This window comes from Castor canadensis, chromosome 3 (genome assembly GCF_047511655.1).
Source record: "Castor canadensis chromosome 3, mCasCan1.hap1v2, whole genome shotgun sequence".
In the NCBI taxonomy this organism is placed as follows: domain Eukaryota; kingdom Metazoa; phylum Chordata; class Mammalia; order Rodentia; family Castoridae; genus Castor; species Castor canadensis.
Window position 1 is genome coordinate 66,174,630 of NC_133388.1, and position 21,824 is coordinate 66,196,453.

Consider the following 21,824-nt stretch of genomic DNA (forward strand, 5'->3'; position numbering starts at 1 on the left):
CAAAAATTTTAGGTAAGACGGTTGAAACAGTCAGTTTTTTACTTTCTCGGCACTGATCCCAACACTTCCAATTGTCCCTTTGGTTTTACGAGGTTTGTACACCTTGGTATTACACACAGCAGTAACGCTGGGATGTGGTGAGAGGTGTGTGCTATTTTTGTGACATGGGACAGGTGATCACAAAAGGAGGCAAGAAGAGAACCCGCGCCTTCTTCCTAAGTAAGTCCACCCTCAGGCAGAACAGCTATGGAAGATGGAAGGTGAGACTGTGAATTTTCTTTAAAAGTATACCTGAATACCCGTGGAAAGTTTCTGTATATATCACAGGAACATACCCCAATTTGAAAACTATAACTAGAGAACTATTGCCCACATGACAAAGAACTAGCATGTTTACTTCTGCATTGTTAATAATAGAAACAAGAGGCAACTTAAATGTCCGTTAATAGCCGACTGAAATCCTTATTGCATATTTATCCAATAAAACACCATGCAGCAGGCAAAATGAACCAACTAGATCTACAGTTGGTAACATGGATGAGTCTTAAACAATGTTGAGTGTGAAAAGCCAACTTCTAAAAATATATCTATATATAATTATACTATTTATTTTTGTTGGTACTGGGGTTTGAACTCAGGTCCCCACACTTGCTAAACAGGTGCTTTACCACTTGAGCCACTCTCCTGACCCTTTTTTTTGCTTTAGCTCTTTTTCAGATAAGGTCTCATGTTTTTGCCAGGGGCTGGCCTATAACTGTGATACTACTACCTATGCCTCCTGCAAAGTTGGGATTATAGATGTGTACCACCACAAGTGGTTTGTTAGTGAAGATGAGGGTTTCGCTTTTGTTCAGGCTGGCCTCAAAACCACAGTTCTCCCAATCTTCCCCCTCCTGAGTTTATGTACATTTGTAAAAAACTGGGAAAATAAATCCACAGATTTTACATGAGCAACATTTAACAGGAAAAACAAAAAACAAATATACCCTCTAGGGCAAGGATTGGTATAAATGGGCATGAGCATAACTGTATCTTAACTTTTTTACTTGAAAACAATAAGGCAAAACATTAAACTGTGCTCTAAATAACAGGTAAAGGGGTACTGATTATGTTATTTGTCCTTACCCATATATCTAAAATAATTTGTAATTTGTCAGTATGATCAAAGTCACCAATAAATGCATCTTTATGGACCAACTTGGTTGGTAATCCTCGTTGAGTCTAAAATGTGATTTAATCTACACTGTGCTGCTGTAAAAGGACACCTGAGACTGGGACTTTGATTTCTCACAGTTCTGGAGGTGGGTTTGGTGTCTGAGAACCAGCGTCCCATTCCAGGACGGCATCATAAATGCTACATCCTCCAGAGAGGAGGGACGAAGAGGGAACCCACTCCCACAAGGCCTTTCATCTCCTGAACAGCTCACTTAAACCCCTCCCTCCCAACACTGTTGTACTGGGGATTAAGTTTTTAACCAATACTTTTGGGAGGGGACACAAACCTTCATACAATATTAGTGACTAAAGACAGACACAGTATTGAGCCCTGGCTGAATCTAAAATGTGACCAAGGCACAAAGATAAGGGTATTCCCATTCACCCTCTCTAAGGTTCTCAATGCAGACAGAAAATGGAAGCCATGTATGGTGATGTGTTAATTATCTTGATGGTTGTAATCATTTCACAATGTGTCTTTATATCAAAATATCACATTTCCTATTTTAAATATATAACAATTTTTGTCAAACATGCCTTCAAAAAGTTGAAAAAGTCAGTGAAATTAATGCCATCATATTTCAATTATGAATGTTGTTAAAGTAATACTTATTTAATATATGAAGTATAGCCAAGGATCCAGAAGTGAACATAAGAGATTTGTGGTGTTGGATTTGTCCCCATCCTAATACTTAAAGGTGTCACACTCTGAAGAGCCATTTCTGCTTCCCCTTGGCTCCGTTTGTCATCTTTTCAGCTAATTCTAAAAAGCCTGTCCACCTGGTTCCTGTCTACAGTACATTAAAAGATCAGGGAAGGGGTGACGGTGGGAGACACAGAGGCTTACACACTTGAAAGGGAGGTGGCAGCTAGTTTTTGCCATCTGTGGAGAGTTTTAGAACAGTCTTCAACACCAGATACCAAGCTTGAAAAGAATATGATAAATATTTGTAATGACCCAGAACCAATATGGAAATATTACATTATCTCTATAACATGGGTAATAAGTTAATGGAGCATTTATTTTGGAAACATTGCTGCAGAAGACATGTAAGTTTGTGTTTAAAAGAATGGGCTTACTCAAGAAATACTGATCCTTCTTTTTTGGCAGTACTGGAGCTTAAACTCAGGGCCTCATGCCTGCTAGGCAGGCACTCTACCACTTGAGCCAATCCACCAGCCCTTAATCAGGAAATATTTACTTAAGAGAATTCTCTGAGAAAACACTTGAAAAAATGCTAGGAAATATCCAGACACATTTGAAGCACTTCATAAGCAACCATTTTCTTATTTGATTTTCGAAGCAGCCCTGGAGTAAATATCATCCCCATTTCACATATCAGAAAACTGAGGCACATGGAAGTTATGAATCTTCCTCTAAGTTGTAAACCTAGTAAATGTTTTGAGAATTTAAACCCACATGATAGGACTTCTACATTATAGCACCACTTGTGTGACAGTGTCCTATCACTCTAAAACTGTCTACACTGCTGTTTGGGCAGAAAAATGCTGTTTTTCCACTTTGTTTTTAGAATGCATAGGTGTTACAGTTCCATATATACTGGTATGTATCCATACACTAGTACTCTCACTGTATTTCTAAAAGTGCATTAACTGCCCATGTGTGCTGTGTATCACCAATTCTGAGTCAAACGCAATGGAATGATCATAAAGGATATGAATGTGTGTCTAACATACAGAGGACATGTGTAGATGTGAAAACTAGGTAGAAGTGCAAAATGTACTATATGGCATTATTTTTTCTATTTTTAGTAAGAAAAGACAAAGTTACGTGGTTTGCCTACATAGTGTTGGACAAGATATGATTAGAATAGGCACTGCCTTGTAGTCATTTTATTTCTGGGAGCTAAGAACTCTACTCACCTGAGGTGATCATGGATGGAGATGCCCAAGTATTTGCGATATATGTAGTTTTGGTCCTTTATAAACATCATCTTAGCAGTTACTTGTGGGTCCAACAAATGGAGGGACTTTTTTAAAGGCTAGTTGGTCAACTCACAGTCTTGTTAACATATTAGCTCATTACCTTGATCATGTTTTCCTCTAAATTAATAAAACCAAAAGACTTTTTTGATACCTTATCAGATCCATGTAGTTGATAGACTCCTTTCTCCAAAATAAGGAAATTAAATTCTCCTTTAACATAGTAGATTCCACCCAACACAAAACAGGACTGGTGGAGTGGCTCATGGTAGAGTTCCTGCCTAACATAGTAGATTCCTTGGAAGGGCACTAATAGTATATGATAATTTTATTAAAATACCAACAAGATAAGTGAAACTTAAAGGTTTCTTTTCTATAGATTTGAATACTAAAATACACTCTAAAGACAAACTATTTCAAAATGTAAAATTAACACAAATATTTAGCAATTTAAAAAACAATCAAAAGATTCCAAGATGGCAGCTAGAGGGAGGAAGCAGAAAGCGTGCCTCCTCTAATGAAATCTTGGAGAGACACGGGAGACACACCTTGCAGGCAAAGCCACCAAAAAGAGGCAAAACTTTGACTCCTCCACACCTCCACCTGCGCAGAGAATCTCCACTTCACATTGAATGGAAAAACCAGGAGGGCCCACGGGCCACAAGATGCCCGCGCCCACATGGCCTGGGAAGACATGGACAAGGTGAGCTAAGTGGTATGCGGTACTTCCACAGACAACCCCGGGCCAGAGCAGCATAGCCCCCTGGACAGACCAACCCCCACCTGGGAAAAAAAGAGAAACTGAGTAATAAGCAATAAGAACAATAAAGACACATAGCAAAGAGGGTGGGGTGCCCTGAGCACCGAAGGGGGGGGAGGGGAATCCCTCCCGCAACTGTAAATAAACAAGCCAGGCCTGGCTGGAGAGGGCGGGAGCAGGGGCGCGTGCTAGCAACCAGGAGCGGGAAAGCTTGTGAGAGTGGCAGAGGGAGGAAAACTCCACAGGAGGAGGGGAAGACCCACTTCCCACGTGAGCTGTAAACAAACACGAGCCAGCCGGCAGGAGCAGCAGCACACACCCAGCAATCAGGAGTGGGAAAGCTTGTAAAAGTGGTGATGGGAGGAAAACTCCACAGGAGGGGTGGAAGACCCACTCCCACGTGAACTGTAAATAAACACACAGGCCTGAGAAAGCGGGCGCAGTGTCACGTCCTCCAGTGTGCTTGGAAAGGGGAAAGCTTGTAGCAGAGGTTCACGCACAGGAGAACTCTGAGTAAACAAAGCCTGCAGGGCCAGGTGATTACTAAGCTCACCCCAGAGATCTGCATAAATAACACCTCCAGCAACAGCAGGCTGACAGCAGTGGGCAAGCAAGCCACAGCTGCAGATAGCCATTCAAAGAACTGTCTCCGGACTCTTTTTTTTCACTCTCCCTACCTTGGATGAGAAAACAACCAAACTATACCTGCATGCTGAAAAACTTACTAAAACTGTATTGCATTTGAACTTGGGACACTTTGGGTTTTTTTTTTTGTGCAGTTTTGTTCTACCTTATGTTTCCCCTTTGATGAGACAACTACAGAACAACATCTGCGGCACCATCTCCAGGATTGGAGGCTGAGGGATGGACACCAAAATTATTAAGACTGAAACTTCCTTGCATTTGAACTTGGAGGGTTTTTTTTTATTTTCTATTTTTTATTTTGTTTTATTTTATTTTTATATATATTTTTCTTCTTTTGTTTACTTATTTTTTATTTTTATTCTTATATTTCCTCTTTTTATTTTTAATTTTCAATCCTCTCTCTGTCTCTCTAATGCCTTTTCAGCTTATGGTTGATTAGTACACTGTCTCTCCCTGTTTATATATTTGAAACTTTTTTTGTTTCTTTCTTTGTTTTGTTTTGTTTTGTCTTTTTCTACTTAATTGTTTTTCCCTTTTCCTTTAACTTCTTTGCTTTCCATCCCCTCTCACATTTCCATTCTAAATATCACTAGTGCTATTATTATAAGCCAGAAAATACTTAATTGCACACAGTACAGGGACAGTAACAACACCAAGGGCAATGATGGGAAGACAGAAAAAACAGGGAAACCAGTTTCCCCACAGCAAAAAATTAGTACAGTATTCAGAGGGAAATGAAGAAAACACATACTAAGATCCAGACTCCAACAAAATGAATATAAACTATGCCTAAGAACCCAATGAAGCCCACAATAATAATTTAAAAGAAGACATACTACAGGTACTCAATGAGAATTTTATAGAGATGATACTGGATATGGTCAACCAAAATGTACAGGAGACACTCAAGAAATTCCAAGACAACCAAAATAGAGAATTTGAAAAAGCAAAACAAGAAATAAAGGAAACCACACAAGCACTGTATAAACACCAAAGTGAAACAGACAACACAATTAATAAAGAGATAAATGAACTCAGGACAAAAATAGACAACATTAAAGAGGAAACGACCCAGGATATGGAAAACCTCAGAAAAAAGAATGAAATAAAATTGCAAAACAAAATGGAAGGCCAATCCAGCAGAATAGAACAAACAGAAGACTGAATCTCAGAACTCGAAGATGAAATGGTAATTAAAGGAAAAACCAAAGAACTATTAATTAAACAACTCAAGACCTGTGAAAAGAAAATGCAAGAACTCACTGACTCCATCAAAAGACCAAACTTGAGAATCATGGGCATTGAAGAAGGAAAAGAGATGCAAGCAAAGGGAATGTGTAATATGGTCAACAAAATAATAACAGAAAATTTCCCAAATCTAGAGAAAGATACTCCCATACAGATGCAAGAGGCCTCCATGACATCAAACAGACCAGATCAAAATAGAACTACTCCATGGAATATCATTAAAACAACAAGTTTAGAAACTAGGGAAAGAATATTGAAGGCTGTAAGACAGAAAAAACAAATAACATACAATGGTAAACCCATCAAAATCACAGCAAACTTCTCAACAGAAACATTAAAAGCAAGAAGAGCTTGGGGTGAGATCTTCTGGGCACTGAATGAAAATAACTTCAACCCCAGGATACTCTACCCAGCAAAACTATCATTCAAAATAGATGGAGCAATAAAAGTCTTCCATGATAAGCAGAAACTAAAACAATATGTGACCACAAAGCCACCACTACAAAAGATTCTTCAAGGGATTCTGCACAAAGAAAGTGAAATCCAACTTAACCATGAAAGAGCAGGCAGCACCAACTACAGGAAAAGAAAAAGCAAGAAAGTACAGAGTAACCTCAACTTAGGTACACACAATCAAACCTTCAAACAACTAAGACAAATAAATGACAGGAATCACTACATACCTATCAGTACTAACATTTAATGTTAACAGACTTAATTCACCCATCAAAAGGCACCGCTTGACGAAATGGATTAAAAAGGAAGATCCAACAATTTGTTGCTTACCGGAGACCCATATCACCGACAGAAATAAGCATAGGCTTAGGATGAAAGGCTGGAAGAAGATTTACCAAGCCAATGGCCCCCGAAAACAGGCAGGAGTAGCAATACTTATCTCTGACAAAGTAGACTTCAAACCTACATTGATGAAATGAGATAAAGAAGGACATTACATACTGATAATAAAAGGGGAAATAGACCAAAAGGAAATAATAATTATCAACCTATATGCACCCAATGTCAATGCACCCAATTTCATCAAAACATACCCTGAAAGACTTAAAAGCATATGTTATTTTTTTTTCATTTTTCTTTTATTATTCATATGTGCATACAAGGATTGGTTCATTTCTCCCCACTGCCCCCACCCCCTCCCTTACCACCCACTCCACCCCCTCCCTCTCCCCCGCCCTCAATACCCAGCAGAAACTATTTTGCCCTTATTTCTAATTTTGTTGTAGAGAGAGTATAAGCAATAATAGGAAGGAACAAGGGTTTTTGCTGGTTGAGATAAGGATAGCTATACAGGGCATTGACTCACATTGATTTCCTGTGCGTGGGTGTTACCTTCTAGGTTATTTCTTTTTGATCTAACCTTTTCTCTAGTACCTGTTCCCCTTTTCCTATTGGCCTCAGTTGCTTTAAGGTATCTGCTTTAGTTTCTCTGCGTTAAGGGCAACAAATGCTAGCTAGTTTTTTAGGTGTCTTACCTATCCTCATCCCTCCCTTGTGTGCTCTCGCTTTTATCATGTGCTCATAGTCCAATCCCCTTGTTGTGTTTGCTCTTGATCTAATGTCCACATATGAGGGAGAACATATGATTTTTGGTCTTTTGGGCCAGGCTAACCTCACTCAGAATGATGTTCTCCAATTCCATCCATTTACCAGCGAATGATAACATTTCGTTCTTCTTCATGGCTGCATAAAATTCCATTGTGTATAGATACCACATTTTCTTAATCCATTCGTCAGTGGTGGGGCATCTTGGCTGTTTCCATAACTTGGCTATTGTGAATAGTGCCGCAATAAACATGGATGTGCAGGTGCCTCTGGAGTAACAGTCTTTTGGGTATATCCCCAAGAGTGGTATTGCTGGATCAAATGGTAGATCGATGTCCAGTAAAAGCATATATTAACTCCAACACAGTGGTCGTGAGAGACTTTAACACCCCATTATCATTAATAGATAGGTCATCCAAACAAAAAATCAATAAAGAAATCCAAGATCTAAAATATACAATAGATCAAATGGACCTACTTGATGTCTACAGAACATTTCATCCAACTTCTACACAATATACATTCTTCTCAGCAGTCCACGGGACCTTCTCCAAAATAGATCATATCCTAGGGCACAAAGCAAGCCTCAACAAATATAAGAAAATAGAAATTATATCATGCATTCTATCTGATCACAGTACAATAAAACTAGAACTCAACAACAAAAGTAAAGACAAAAAACATGCAAACAGCTGGAAACTGAATAACTCATTACTTAATGAACAATGGGTCATTGATGAACTAAAAGAGGAAATTAAAAAGTTCCTGGAAGTCAATGAAAATGAAAACATAACCTACCAGAACCTATGGGACACAGCAAAGGCAGTCCTGGGAGGAAAGGAGTGCATATATTAAAAAGACTGAAAGATCCCAAATCAATGACCTAACGATACTTCTCAAACTCCTAGAAAAACAAGAACAAGCAAATCCCAAAACAAATAGAAGGAGAGAAATAATAAAAATAAGAGCTGAAATCAACAAAATAGAAACCAAAAAAACCATACAAAGGATTAATGAAACAAAATTTGGTTCTTTGAAAAAATAAACAAGATTGACAGACCCCTGGCAAACCTGACTAAAATGAGGAGAGAAAAAACCCAAATTAGTAGAATCAGGAATGCAAAAGGGGAGATAACAACAAATACCATGGAAGTCTAAGAAATCATCAGAGACTACTTTGAGAACCTATATTCAAACAAATTTGAAAATCTTAAAGAAATGGACAGATTTCTAGATATATATGATCATCCAAAACTAAATCAAGAGGAAATTAATCACCTAAATAGATCTATAACACAAAATGAAATTGAAGCAGCAATCAAGAATCTCCCCAAAAAGAACAGTCCAGGACCTGATGGATTCTCTGCTGAATTCTATCAGACCTTTAAAGAAGAACTGATACCAACCCTCCTTAAACTGTTCCACCAAATAGAAAAGGAAGGAAAACTGCCTAACACATTTTATGAAGCCAGTATTACACTTATCCCAAAACCAGGCAAAGACACCTCCAAAAAGGAGAACAATAGGCCAATTTCCTTAATGAACACTGATGCAAAAATCCTCAACAAAATAATGGCAAACCCCAGCAGCACAACAACTAAGAGATAGCATAGATAAATGGGACTTCATAAAACTAAAAAGCTTCGCTCATCAAAAGAAATGGTCTCTAAACTGAAGAGAACACTCACAGAGTGGAAGAAAATATTTCTGAGCAACACATCAGACAAAGGACTGATAACCAGAATATACAGGGAACTTAAAAAACTAAATTCTCCCAAAACTAATGAACCAATAAAGAAATGGGCAAGTGAACTAAACAGAACTTTCTCAAAAGAAGAAATTCAAATGGCCAAAAAAAATGCTCACCATCTCTAGCAATAAAGGAAATGCAATTAAAACCACACTAAGATTCCACCTCACCCCTGTTAGAATAGCCATCATTAGCAACACCACCACCAACAGGTGTTGACGAGGATGCGGGGAAAAAGGAACGCTCTTACACTGTTGGTGGGAATGTAAACTAGTACAACCACTCTGGAAAAAAATTTGGAGGCTACTTAAAAAGCTAAACATTGATCTACCATTTGATCAGCAATACCACTTTTGGGGATATACCCAAAAGACTGTGACACAGGTTACTCCAGAGGCACTGCACACACGTTTATTGCAGCACTATTCACAATAGCCAAGTTATGGAAACAGCCAAGATGCCCCACCACTGATGAGTGGATTAAGAAAAGGAGGTATCTATACACAATGGGATTTTATGTAGCCATGAAAAAGAACGAAATGTTATCATTCGCTATTAAATGGATGGATTTGGAGAACATCATTCTGAGTGAGGTTAGCCTGGCCCAAAAGACCAAAAATCATATGTTCTCCCTCATATGCGGACATTAGATCAAGGCCAAACACAACAAGGGGATTGGACTTTGAGCACATGATAAAAGCAAGAGCATGCAAGGGAGGGGAGAGGATAGGTAAGACACCTAAAAAATTAGCTAGCATTTGTTGCCCTCAACGCAGAGAAACTAAAGTAGATGCCTTTAAAGCAACTGAGGCCAATAGGAGAAGGGGACCAGGAACTAGAGAAAAGGTTAGATCAAAAAGAATTAACCTAGAAGGTAAGACATTTCCTTTTTCCAAATAAAGATAACCACAATCATGTTTGTTCTCAATATTATTACTGCCATTGAGCATTTCTCACGTTAGTACCCTTACATGTGTTATTTTGGATCTGTATCATCATTGATGAGAAAACTGTTATCAGTTTGCTTTTGCATATAGGTTGTCTACCTCACTTGTTGCTTTTTATTTTTGAGACCAGGTCTCAATATGTAGCTCTGGCTGCCCTTGAACTCACAATCCTCCTGCCTCTACCTTCCAAGGCTAGCTTCACTGTATGCTTTTAAGTTTTCACTTCCTTACTATTCTGTAGATTGACAATGGTTTATCTTAAGTGCAGCTATGTACGTTTGGGAACCTGTTTTGGACTCAGAGCTTCTGCAATCGAGGAATTATGTCTTTCATCAGTTCTGGGGAATTCCCAGCTACTATTTCTTTGAATGGAGACTGAGTTCTCATCTCCCTCTGGAACTCCTAGAAGACTCCTATTGGATATTTCGTTCTGTCTTCCATGTCCTTTAACCTCTCTCATAATTTCTACCTCTTTATTTCTGTACTACATTCTGGTAATTTCCTCAGAGCTACAAATCAGCTCACAGATTCTCTCTTTAGCAAGGTCCAATCTGTTTAACTTACCCCTTGTTTTTTTAATGACTGTTCTCTCATTTCTACACATGGCATTTGATTCTAGTCAAATATGCGTCAGTCTTTTTCACAGTATTCTGTTCTTTGTGGCTTTTTTTTCTCTCAACTGCTTTTCCCCTGGCTGCACACCCATCTTTCACTGTAACCTCAGTTTTAGTAGGCACTGTCCTTCTGTAGACATAGAAGTCTATATGTCCATATGACAAAGTCACCAACAGTGGAACTGTCAGTACGATAGGAGAGCTATTCTGCCATGTCCTCTTGGGATGTACATTCTGTTTCAGCACTGTTTTAAATGCTGTGCAGGAGTCAGTACACCATTTACGCATTGAAACACCCCTCCTAAGGATGTATATACATCCACACCTCATCCACTGCACCAGTGCAGGCTTCATCAACTTTTGATATCCTTTTCTATTTCTGGTGCCAGAGATACTTCCCCAATCCATACTGTTAGATTTCTCAACTAAACCCTCAAATGATTTAAGCTCATACAAACTACAGGCACATTTAACAAATGACATTCAAAATAGAACAGAGTTTTTCCAAAAATACCAATTCAGATATAAATTTGTTATATAAGAGCCTTATATATGTATTCTAGTGGCCACAACACTCTGTTGACTCACATTAGGCTCCATTCACTTAAAACTCAAAGATCTTTGATGTAGGAATTACCATTTTAAATTAAAAATGAGAATATTGATCCTGAATCAGTTTCTTTAATTCACACAAAACTACATCAGTACTACTCTGCAAAAAAAAACCTTTTTTTGTTGTTGTTTATTCATATGTGCATACAATGTTTGGGCCATTTCTTCCCCTCCCCTCTCCACTACCCCTTCCTTCTCATCCCTTACCCCCTCGCTTCCAGGCAGAAACTGTTCTGTCCTTATCTCTAATTTTGTTGGAGAGAGAGTATAAACAATAATAAGAAAGACAAAGCATTTTTGCAGGTTGAGATAAGGATAGCTATAAAGGGAGATTACTAGCATTGCTTCCATGTACAAATGTATTACATTCTAAGTTAATTCTTCTCGAACTGACCTTTTCTCTAGTTCCTGATCCCCTTTTCCTATTGACCTCTGTCGCTTTAACGTTTCTGCATTAGTTCCTTTGCATGGAGGACATCACATACCATCATTTCTTTTGGGTTTCTTACCTATCCTCATACCTCCCGTGTGTGCTCTTGCCTTATCATGTGACCCAAGTCCAGTCACATTCCTGTATTTGCCCTAGATCTAAAGTCCACATATGAGGGAGAACATACAATTTTTGGTCTTCTGAGACTGGCTAATCTCGCTCAGAAAGATATTCTCCAGTTCCATCCATTTACTTGCGAATGATAAGATTTCACTCTTTTTCACGGCTGAGTAGAATTCCATTGTGTATAAATACAACATTTTCTTAATCCATTCGTCAGTAGTGGGGCATCTTGGCTGTTTCCATAACCTGGTTATTATGAATAGTGCTGCAATAAACGTGGGTGTGCAAATGCCTCTGGAGTAACCTGTGTCGCATTCCTTTGGGTATATCCCCAGGAGTGGGATTGCTAGATCATATGACAGATCTATGTTTAGATTTTTAAGAAGCCTCCAAATTTTTTTCCAGAGTGGTTGCACTAGTTTGCATTCTCACCAGCAGTATAAAAGGGTTCCTGTTTCCCCAAATCCTCACCACCACCTGTTGTTGGTGGTGTTTTTGATAATGGCTATTCTAACTGAAGTGAGGTGGAATCTTAGTGTGGTTTTAATTTGCATTTCCTTTATTGCTAGAGATGGTGAGCATTTTTTCATGTGTATTTTGGCCATTTGAATTTCTTCTTTTGATAAAGTTCTGTTTAGTTCACTTGCCCATTTATTGGTTCATTAATTTGGGGAGAATTTAGTTTTTTGAGTTCCCTATATATTCTGGTTATCAGTCCTTTGTCTGATGTATAGCTGGCAAATATTTTCTCCTACTCTGTGGGTGGGCTCTTCAATTTAGAGATCATTTCTTTTGTTGTGCAGAAGATTTTTAGTTTTATGAAGTCCAATTTGTCCATCCTTTCTCTTAGTTGCTGAGCTGCTGGGGTTCTATTGAGGAGGTCCTTCCCATACCTATTAGTTCCAAAGTGTTTCCTACTCTCTCCTGTACCAACTTTAGAGTTTGGGGTCTGATATTAAGGTCCTTGATCCATTTTGAGTTGATACTAGTACAGGGTGATAAACATGGATCTAGTTTCAGTTTTTTGCAGATGGCTAACCACTTTTCCCAAAAACATTAGTTGAAGAAGCTGTCTTTTCTCCATCGTATATTTTTAACTCAGCAAAACCTTTCAAACAAACACCTGGCTTTCTAGGAAAAAAAAGGATAAAATTATCTCTATGTATAATGGACTGTTGTTTCTGCCTGTGTAAGAAGGATCCAATAGAACCTTTTTACCTGTAGGAAATTTATTCCACATAATTCAGATGAGGACTGCCTGACAGACACAGAAGAGAGCTCCTGACTCCATGCCCTAGCTATGGGGCCTAGCCGTAGAACTTTAGCTGAAATTAAAAAAAAAAAAAAGAAAGAAAAGCTCTTTCTCATCTGAGATAATAAACACAAAAGACTATGTTTGGAAAGATAAGGTGCCTGAAGATGAAGCCAACAGAGAAAATCATAGCCAAGATACTAGAAGAGAAAGACTATGCTTTGGTGATATAATTTAAGCTACTTGATGTAACTGTGAAAATTCTTAGTTGTGCAAAGCAATAATATTCCGTTTACTTTTCTTAAACTGGGTTGAGTTGTATTTCTGACTTACAAGCAAGAAACCTAACACAATGTATAGTAAGTGTTTAACTTCTCTACATACAATGCTTTCAGAGCTCTTATATTCCACCAAAAACAAACAAACAAAAAAAACCTCAACTTTTAAATAGTGCTCCTATCAAATTCTGTGAAAATAGCTGCTACTTTGGAGAAAAAAAAAATGAGGTTTACTTTGCAAAGATGATAGATGACAGGGCTGGATGCTTTTCTAAATAGATTTATGGTGACCCTGAACCACTCCTGCAAATGCAGACAAAAATTACCAAATATGCCTACAAAGTAATTTTATAGCCTCTAACCCTGTCTATAAATCAGCTATTTAAAAAAGTGTGCTTTAAATCAACCTTGTTCCAAAGAATGTGATATACTCTGACCCATATTCTGGCCCCAGTTCTAGATATACTCCACAAAACTACACTTTTTTTTTTTTTAAGGACAGGAACAAAAATATTGCACTATCGTTAAAAAAATTCTTAAGAGTTCACCAAGAAGAGATTAGTCAACTAAACAAATTCACAAAATAGAAAACGATATAACCTTTAAAGTGAAGTGTATAAAAACTACATAACATAAAAATAATTTGTTAGATTAGTTTTAAGAGAAGACTATAAAAGCTGTGCACAGTGGCTCACACTGTTGCCTGGGAAGTAGAGATCAGGAAGGTTGCAGTCCAAGACCAGCAGAAAGTTAGCAAGACCTCATTCTCAACCAACAAGCCGGGCATGGTGGTATGCAACTGTCATCCAATAGGCAGAAGGATTGCAGTTCGAGAGCCACCCCGGGCAAAAATTCAAGACCCTATTGGAAAAATAACTAAAGCCCAAAAAAGGGGGGGGAGGGGTAGAAGGCATTGCGCAAATGATACAGCCAGCACCTGCCTAACAAGTATGAGGCATTAAGTTCAATCTCCAGCACCACAGGAAAGAAAGGAAGAGGAAGGAGGAGAGGGAGAGGGAAAGAGGAAGAAGAGAGGGGAAAGAGACAGAGAGAAAATAAAATTATGGATATACAAAGAAGACACTTGAAGGATAAAGGCTTGAAGGAAATAAAACATACACGCAAAGGTGATTTTGCATGGAAATGGTACTTTTAAGATGCTTTCTTCTGCTATCTTTAATTCAGTTTCTTTACTTGAAGGGCCATGCTATTGCTGTATTTAAAACCTTAAGATAAAGAACAGGGAACATTATCTACATAGAACCAGAACTATTCATTCCTATCAGTCCAAAGTAATTCAGTGTCTTGAACTTTGATGTATTCTCTTTAGCTATCACTTCAATTAGCCTATGTATAAGGAAAACAAAAACCTCTCACTATTTTAGAGTAGTATTGGTGAATGAGAGAAGAAAGAGTTAAGAAAAAAATTACTCATTTGATCTTGATGTTCAAGAACATTCTCTTCTGAATGACCCAGAAATTATGTCATTGGATTTCACAGAGAAGAAAATATAAGGAACAAATGATTTGGTATGACAGTGAATAAATACTCAAATTATTATGCAAATATTTAGATCAACTATGGGATAATTACTGAAAACATGTTTATATATATATATATAAAATAGCTATTAGCAAACTTGAATATATAAATATATAGTTGACAGAAAGCAGGATATTGACAAGGGTAGGGGAAGAAGCAAGGTGGAACAAAGGGAAAGAATGTTAACAGAGGGTTAAATGTACTAAAATTATAGAGCTAAGGGGCTGGTGGAGTGGTAAGAGTGCCTGCCTAGCAAGCAAGAGCTCTGAGTTCAAACCCAAGTACCACCATAAAAAAAAATTAACAAAGCTATCAATAGGAAACTTAAATTTGAGTAAATAGCAAAACCCTATTTTTCATCTCAAGGAATAAATTCACAATTGATAAATTTATTAAGGCAAGTTGATAAAACAAAAATTAGAGGTAGCAGCATATCTTCTAAAAAAAATCTAAGAACCAACTAGGGGAAAAGTTAAATTGTTTAAAAATGATTAGAGACTATCTAGTAAATATAGTAAATATAGCTGAGGAAAAAGAATTGTGAAAACATGTAGTTGACATGCTTCCATTTGGTTATATTATTTTAATAAATACATATTTCAAAGGTATTTTTACGATTCTAGAGGCCCGCAGTATTTTAAGCTACTTAGCCTATATCAAACCTTCCTGTCTTCTTCTGTGTGCTTGTCCCATACTCTCCTTGCCTCCTCTCTGATTTTTGCTTCCTGTTTGTTCCCACTCTCTATTGTTTGATTTGCCTTCTCTCTCATTCCCTTCTATCTTAAGCCATGACAGGTCTCCCCTATTGTAACATACACACACACACACACACACACACACACACACACACACACACACACACACAAGTCTTTATTTCCTCTGAAATCTGGCTTTTAAATACAATCTTAGTTCGTGTAGGCGCCTATTAAAAAATACTATAAATTGAGTAGTTTACAAACCACAGGAGTTTATTTCTCACAGTTGTGGAGCCTGAGAAGTCCAAGATCCATGACCCAACAGGCTTGGTTTATAGTGAGGACCAGCTCTAATTCACAGATGATACCTTCTTGCTGCATCTTCACGTGATAGATAGGGTCAACAAGCTCCCATGCCATATTTTATAAAGGCACAAATCTCACTCATGAGGGATCTAGTCTCATGACATAATCCTCCTCCTAAAACACCCTATCCCCTTAATTCCACCACCTTGAGAGTTAAGATTTCAACAGATGAATTTTGGAGAAACACAGACATTCAGAACATAGCATAAATCAGTGTAATGCCGTTTTCACAGTTCTCATTCCACTTGATTTTGTACCGAAGCATTTCATATGGAATCTTTCTTTTCAGTATTTTTCTTGGAGGTAGGAGTGGTAATGAAAGGAGAGTGGAAATACCTCCTAAGACTAGTGTGCCAAGTAACATCTAGGAAATGCTGGCATGATTTGTTCCAATCACAAATGCATCACTACTTTGTTCAAAAATAGTGAATCTTCAGCCAGGTGCTGATGGCATACACCTGTAATCCTAGCTATACTTGGGAGGCTGAAGTCAGGATTGTAGTTCAAAGCCACCCTTGTAAAAAATTCACAAGACCCCATCCCAACCAATAGCTGGACATAGTGTCATGCATCTGTCATTCACAGCTAAGGCAGGAGGCTGAGATCAGGAGGATGGCAGTTTCAGGCCAGACTGGGGAAAAAAATATGCAAGATCCCATCACAACAGAAGAAAAGCTGGGAATGGTGACATGTGCCTGTCATCCCAGTGACAATGGGAAACTTAAAATGAGAGGATCGTGGTCCAGGCTGGCCTGGGCAAAAGCAGGACCCTAACTCCAAATAACAAGTGCAAAAGGGGCTAAAGGTATGGTTCAAGCAGTAGAACACCTGCCTCAAAAGCCTGAAGCCCTGAGTTCAAACCCCAGTATCATTAAAAAAGAGAAAAAAACAGTATTTAATCTTCTATCCTTTGGCACTAAAGAAATAATCAAAGCTAACAACTAAAAACAATCAACTGGTTAACATAAGAATTGTGACATTTATTAGTTATGTTTCATTGTCTTTCCTTTCATAATCATATTAATGTACAAAACTAATAATGGAAAAACAAACCTGAAATACTCTAAAGATACTGAGTCCAAAGCTCAAAATGATGATATTACCTCAGTACAGTTATTCTGTAGTAAATCTCAATACTCCCCAGAGGAAACAGTGAATATCTTACAAATTAAGAGCAAAAATGAGAGAAATAAAACTGGGTAAGAAAAACCAGTGAAAGAACTAGTACTGTCAAAATTCTGAAATTCTCCATTAGACAATATCCTGGGTTTCTTTAAAAATATTATCATTTTTGACTTTTTAAAGTATATTTATTTGTTATTTTGAGTCATTCATGTCCATCTGTAACAAAGAGGCACAAATCAGAAAGGCCCATGAAAAGCTTTAGTATAGGAAAAGGAATTAATTTATGGAAGCCATACTTATGGGAAACTAGCTGGTTTTATTATTATCAATGCCAAACAAGACTTTAAAATCAATTAAAATTTATGTAATTAAGCATAAATTTACTTTCACATTTACCTACAACAATATTAAATACATTTCTTGGCATAAAGACATGGCCTTTGGAATTTAAAATGCTCCCAACTGCAAGAGTACACATATAAAACTCCCATTATTGTTTATGTAATAGTGGATTAGATAATCAAATTAAAATAGTTCTACTATCTAGAACAAAATAGAAATAATTTACTCATGAGATTCATATTTAAATCATTTTTATTTACAAAATACTATCCTGAGAATTATGATTCCATTAAGCTTCAATTTGAGCAAAAGTATCATCACTTAAGTAACAGCAGTTACTTAAACTGAAAATGAGAGATAACTCAAAATTACTTTTGCAGAATGCTCAAAAATATCATCAGACTTCTTGTGGTTCTGAAGGTTCAACAGCAGTTTCTTTTGAAGGAGGAATCAACCCTGAAGGGAACTCACTTCTACTTTCAGAGTGTAGGGGTGGGGGGAAGTATCCAGCTCTTGGGGGAGGATATTGAGGAACAGCAGTCGGTGAGTAGACTGTTCTCACTGTTCAAAGAGATTGATACAAGGTATTTTTTTAACTTTAAGAACCTGCACAATCCTACTAAGTCATTAGCTTCATAACTTACATTATAGCTTCATAACCAGAAATTATTTTATCTAATAAATTAATTTTTACATTAAAAAATATACTTTCTTTAATTACTCTAATGATTAATGAGAAGATCATTAATTTTGGACACAATTTTTATCTTAATCTTTCAAAGGGAAGAATTATTTCAAAATATTCAAAATTTACTTTAAAAAACTTTTTCAACGTAATATAATCTTCACCAGACTTAACACTCAGATTAGTGGCTTTTGACTGGATATTATACTAAGACATATCTACTTTTAGTATAAAACTGTCTCACACTTCCCCAAACAAAATTCATTTTAATTCACCTCAAACTTTAAAAATGGAGGAGAAATGAGGGAATAACTACATAAGACAACTAATAGGCTTTTGTTATTATTTGATGAACATATCTTTATCCTGCAGAAGCCTATTGTTCTAAATGGCAAAGTATAGTAATAAGAATAATTATTCCTTTTTTCTTATGATGCTCTGAAAGAATTTCAATAAATCCAACAAACAAATCAATAAGACCACATGGTAACTACATATGGAAGCTTTTTTAAATACTCTAGCCAGTAATTTTAATTCTAAAATATAAATTATAATCACTTTAACTAATTGTCACAAGTTTCTACCCAATGAGATGCAAATAATTTTAGTGTAACATAGAAAAGTCAATTGACTTTTTTTGAAGTTACAACTTCAAAAAGCCAATGATTTTCTACACTACTAAAATACAGAAATAATTCCACATTTTTTTTCAGATTAACCCCTTTTATTCTCTCCCTTACCATTTCCCTCCTACCCTGTTATTCAACAGCTTTCAGTATGTCTGTTACATCATCTGTCTGCACAGATGCAATGTGTGATTCCACACTGTAAAGATGAAGTCTCATGACAGTCTACTGATGCCTTCTCCTTTGGGAGAAGTAATGGTATACTCACAGAACATTAGAAAAACTGTTCTTCTACTATATTACATGAGTAGACAACAAAATTAGTATCTCAAACACATATTAAGTTAAAAAAAAGCCTACTTGGGAATGAAGGATGTGGTGGGCCAGGGAAATCCCTTGGCAGAAAATAATCTCGAGGGGCTCCATACATGCTTGCTAGAGGAGGTGGAGGAAAAGGAGGCCCCCTTCTTATAAAATGGCTCCTCGGATCCATGGGAAACAATGGGCCTCTGACAGGAGGAGGTGGTGGAGGAACGAAGCCAGAGCCAGCTGCTTCACTTTCAGCAGGGAGAGTAGAGTCAGGCACATTTGAATTCTGTAACAAATTCACATTGGCAATCACTAAAACAATAAAATTTATAACAGTTTTCCTGAAAATGTTAAGCTTACAAGAAAGCACATAGGCACCTATGAAGGAAACAGTCCATGACAAACTTAGAAAGCTACAGATAGTCAGTTTTCCACATTAACCTATCAGCTGGTTTTTGGCTACCATAAATATTCAACTTGATCCAACAGAGTAATATTCTGGCTGAAAATAAAACACAAATGTAGTTCAAGAGTATCAAAATGAAAAAATGCTTATGTTTACATTTTCAGTTATCAAAAACGATATTGTTAAGTACAGTAAACAAAAATATACTTTAAAACATTTAAATGTTGGATAAATAAAAATCCAAGAGGGAAAATCCAAAATCTCATTCAACTAGGAGGCCCTCCCCCCAGTATACAAACTATACTTTTTTTTTTTTTTTTTTAAATAGAAGCTGCCAGGCTTCTTCTGTTGTTGTTTGTTTGTTTGTTTGAGACAGGGTCTCCCTATGTAGCCTAGGCTAGCCTTGAAATTGCAATCCTTCTGCCTCAGCCTCCCAGGATCTAGAATTGTAGGCATGCACCACCATGCCTGGCTTGGAACTTTTACTTCATCAACGTAAGTTAGAATCCAGAAAAGAAACAGTTTTAATGCTAAGTAGGAAGTATATTTGTGAAAAGACAGAAGCAACTCTATACTACAAAGTAGATTATTAGCTATCATTTCTAGTCTAGTAAACCAAGAGATTACAAAGTTCCTGAATACATGGGTAAAAATCCACTATCCATACTTACACCAAGATCATCTCTGGTATCATTTCTACCGGATTCCATTTCTGAAGACACTGGACCATCTAGACATAAAAGTTAAACCATGAAAAATACATGAGTTATCATTTCATTCCTAGATTATTTCCAGATCAAAAATGACACTGGTATCTTCCCACTCCCCTTGTTGGCACAGAAACCAGCTTGATACCAGCATTCTATATTAGGACCACAAGAACAGCTTGAGTTCCCTGGAAATTGTGGCAAACTCAGAATTCTGCAGCAGAGTGTGACTGACTTCTCCAGCTGGTTCTTTACTGCTACCTCACTGCAGTAGCATTATAAGGGGACATCTGGGAGGTAACAGCCCTTTCCTTCTCTTTGCTCTCTTCCTTTCTTCCTCCTAGAGTAGCCACCTGAATTTAGGCCCTGTTTCCAAAAATATTTTCTTGGAAAATATTTCCAGGAAAGGCTTGGTCTCCATGAACATAAATTCAAAGTTTCCTCTGAGCATACCTACCTAGTCTCTCTTAGTTTCTCATTTAGTCACTTTTACTACACCTGTCCTTGGATATCACTTAGGTTTTTTGTCCTCTGACCTAACCCTCAGTTTCCTCTTTTCTTCCCCTAACGAACGTGAGTCCAAAGTCTACCACTACGGCCAGTCATCTCCCTACCCTATTGCTCATTATTCACTTGTGTTTCATACCAATTTAATTGTTATGATTAAGATTGATCCAGATCTCTGCTTCTACTATGCCTATATCTGAAACACTCAGCATTGCTAGGAACAAAAAAATACCACAGTCATGCAGACTAGCACCACTCCAGCATCACCACCATACTCCTGTCTGCACACCCTAGCCTTCTTTCTGTATCTTCAAACCAGCTTTCTCTTCAGCAGTTCCAAAACTCCATTCTCCTAGACCTACTGTGCCAGTCATTTACACACACCCTTAAATTTTTATGATCAAATATATCACAACAAAAGTCATATTCACATGACTTTTCACCCAAGTGCCACAGTCAGGAACCTAAGCATCCACCAAGGCTCCTTCTCCCTCACTTCTCACTTACCTTCAATCCTAAATCCTCAGATTCTTTTTGCAGTCATTTCGTATCAACCTATCCCCTCTGCTAAATCACCATCATCATTTAGATTCCTGTCATAGTCTCCTAAAAAGTTACCCTGCCTCCAATCTTCATTGTTCTAATTATTCTCTACAATGCAACCACAGAAATTTCTCTAAACTTCAGACATATCTTATTATATTATTGCTCTGCTTAAAATTTTATCATGTATTCCCATTATATCAGAATAAAGTCCAAACTTCTGAACAGGAATTGAAAAGCCTTGCAAAATCTATATAATACTTACCTCCGTTAGCTACATGTTTAAAGATTCCCTAAAGCACACTCCACCTTTAAGTCTTTAAAATTGATATTCTCTCATCCTAGCATACTTTGATCATCATTTTGATCCAGCTAATTCTTCCCTTAATTCTCAGTTAAATGCCACATCTTCCATGAAGTTTCCCTGATTATCTCACACTTGAAATACTGGCATCTTATCTAGGTTAGTGCCCCATATTCCTGTAACACTTTCTACTCATAAATCCTGTCTCTATCTAGTGTAAATGCCTATAGGCCTTTATTTTTTTAATTAGACCTCAAGGCATAACAAATGCTGAATTCCTATCTCTTG

The 21,824-nt window shown here is 37.3% G+C and overlaps 1 protein-coding gene across 11 annotated transcripts in view; it reads right to left on the reverse strand.

The window, feature by feature from the left end:
• Nucleotides 1-17,403: 17,403 nt before the first annotated feature.
• Nucleotides 17,404-21,824, reverse strand: part of Mia2 (MIA SH3 domain ER export factor 2) — a 93,609-nt gene continuing 89,188 nt past the window's right edge. For all 11 annotated transcript variants that reach the window (XM_074068094.1, XM_074068091.1, XM_074068093.1 and 8 more), the window contains 3 exons: nucleotides 20,147-20,205; nucleotides 19,121-19,355; nucleotides 17,404-18,010 (listed from right to left, as the gene is read on the reverse strand). In XM_074068094.1, coding sequence (XP_073924195.1) covers nucleotides 17,847-18,010; nucleotides 19,121-19,355; nucleotides 20,147-20,205 — 458 coding nt within the window. In that variant the 3' untranslated portion in view covers nucleotides 17,404-17,846. The remainder of the gene's footprint in view (nucleotides 18,011-19,120; nucleotides 19,356-20,146; nucleotides 20,206-21,824) is intronic.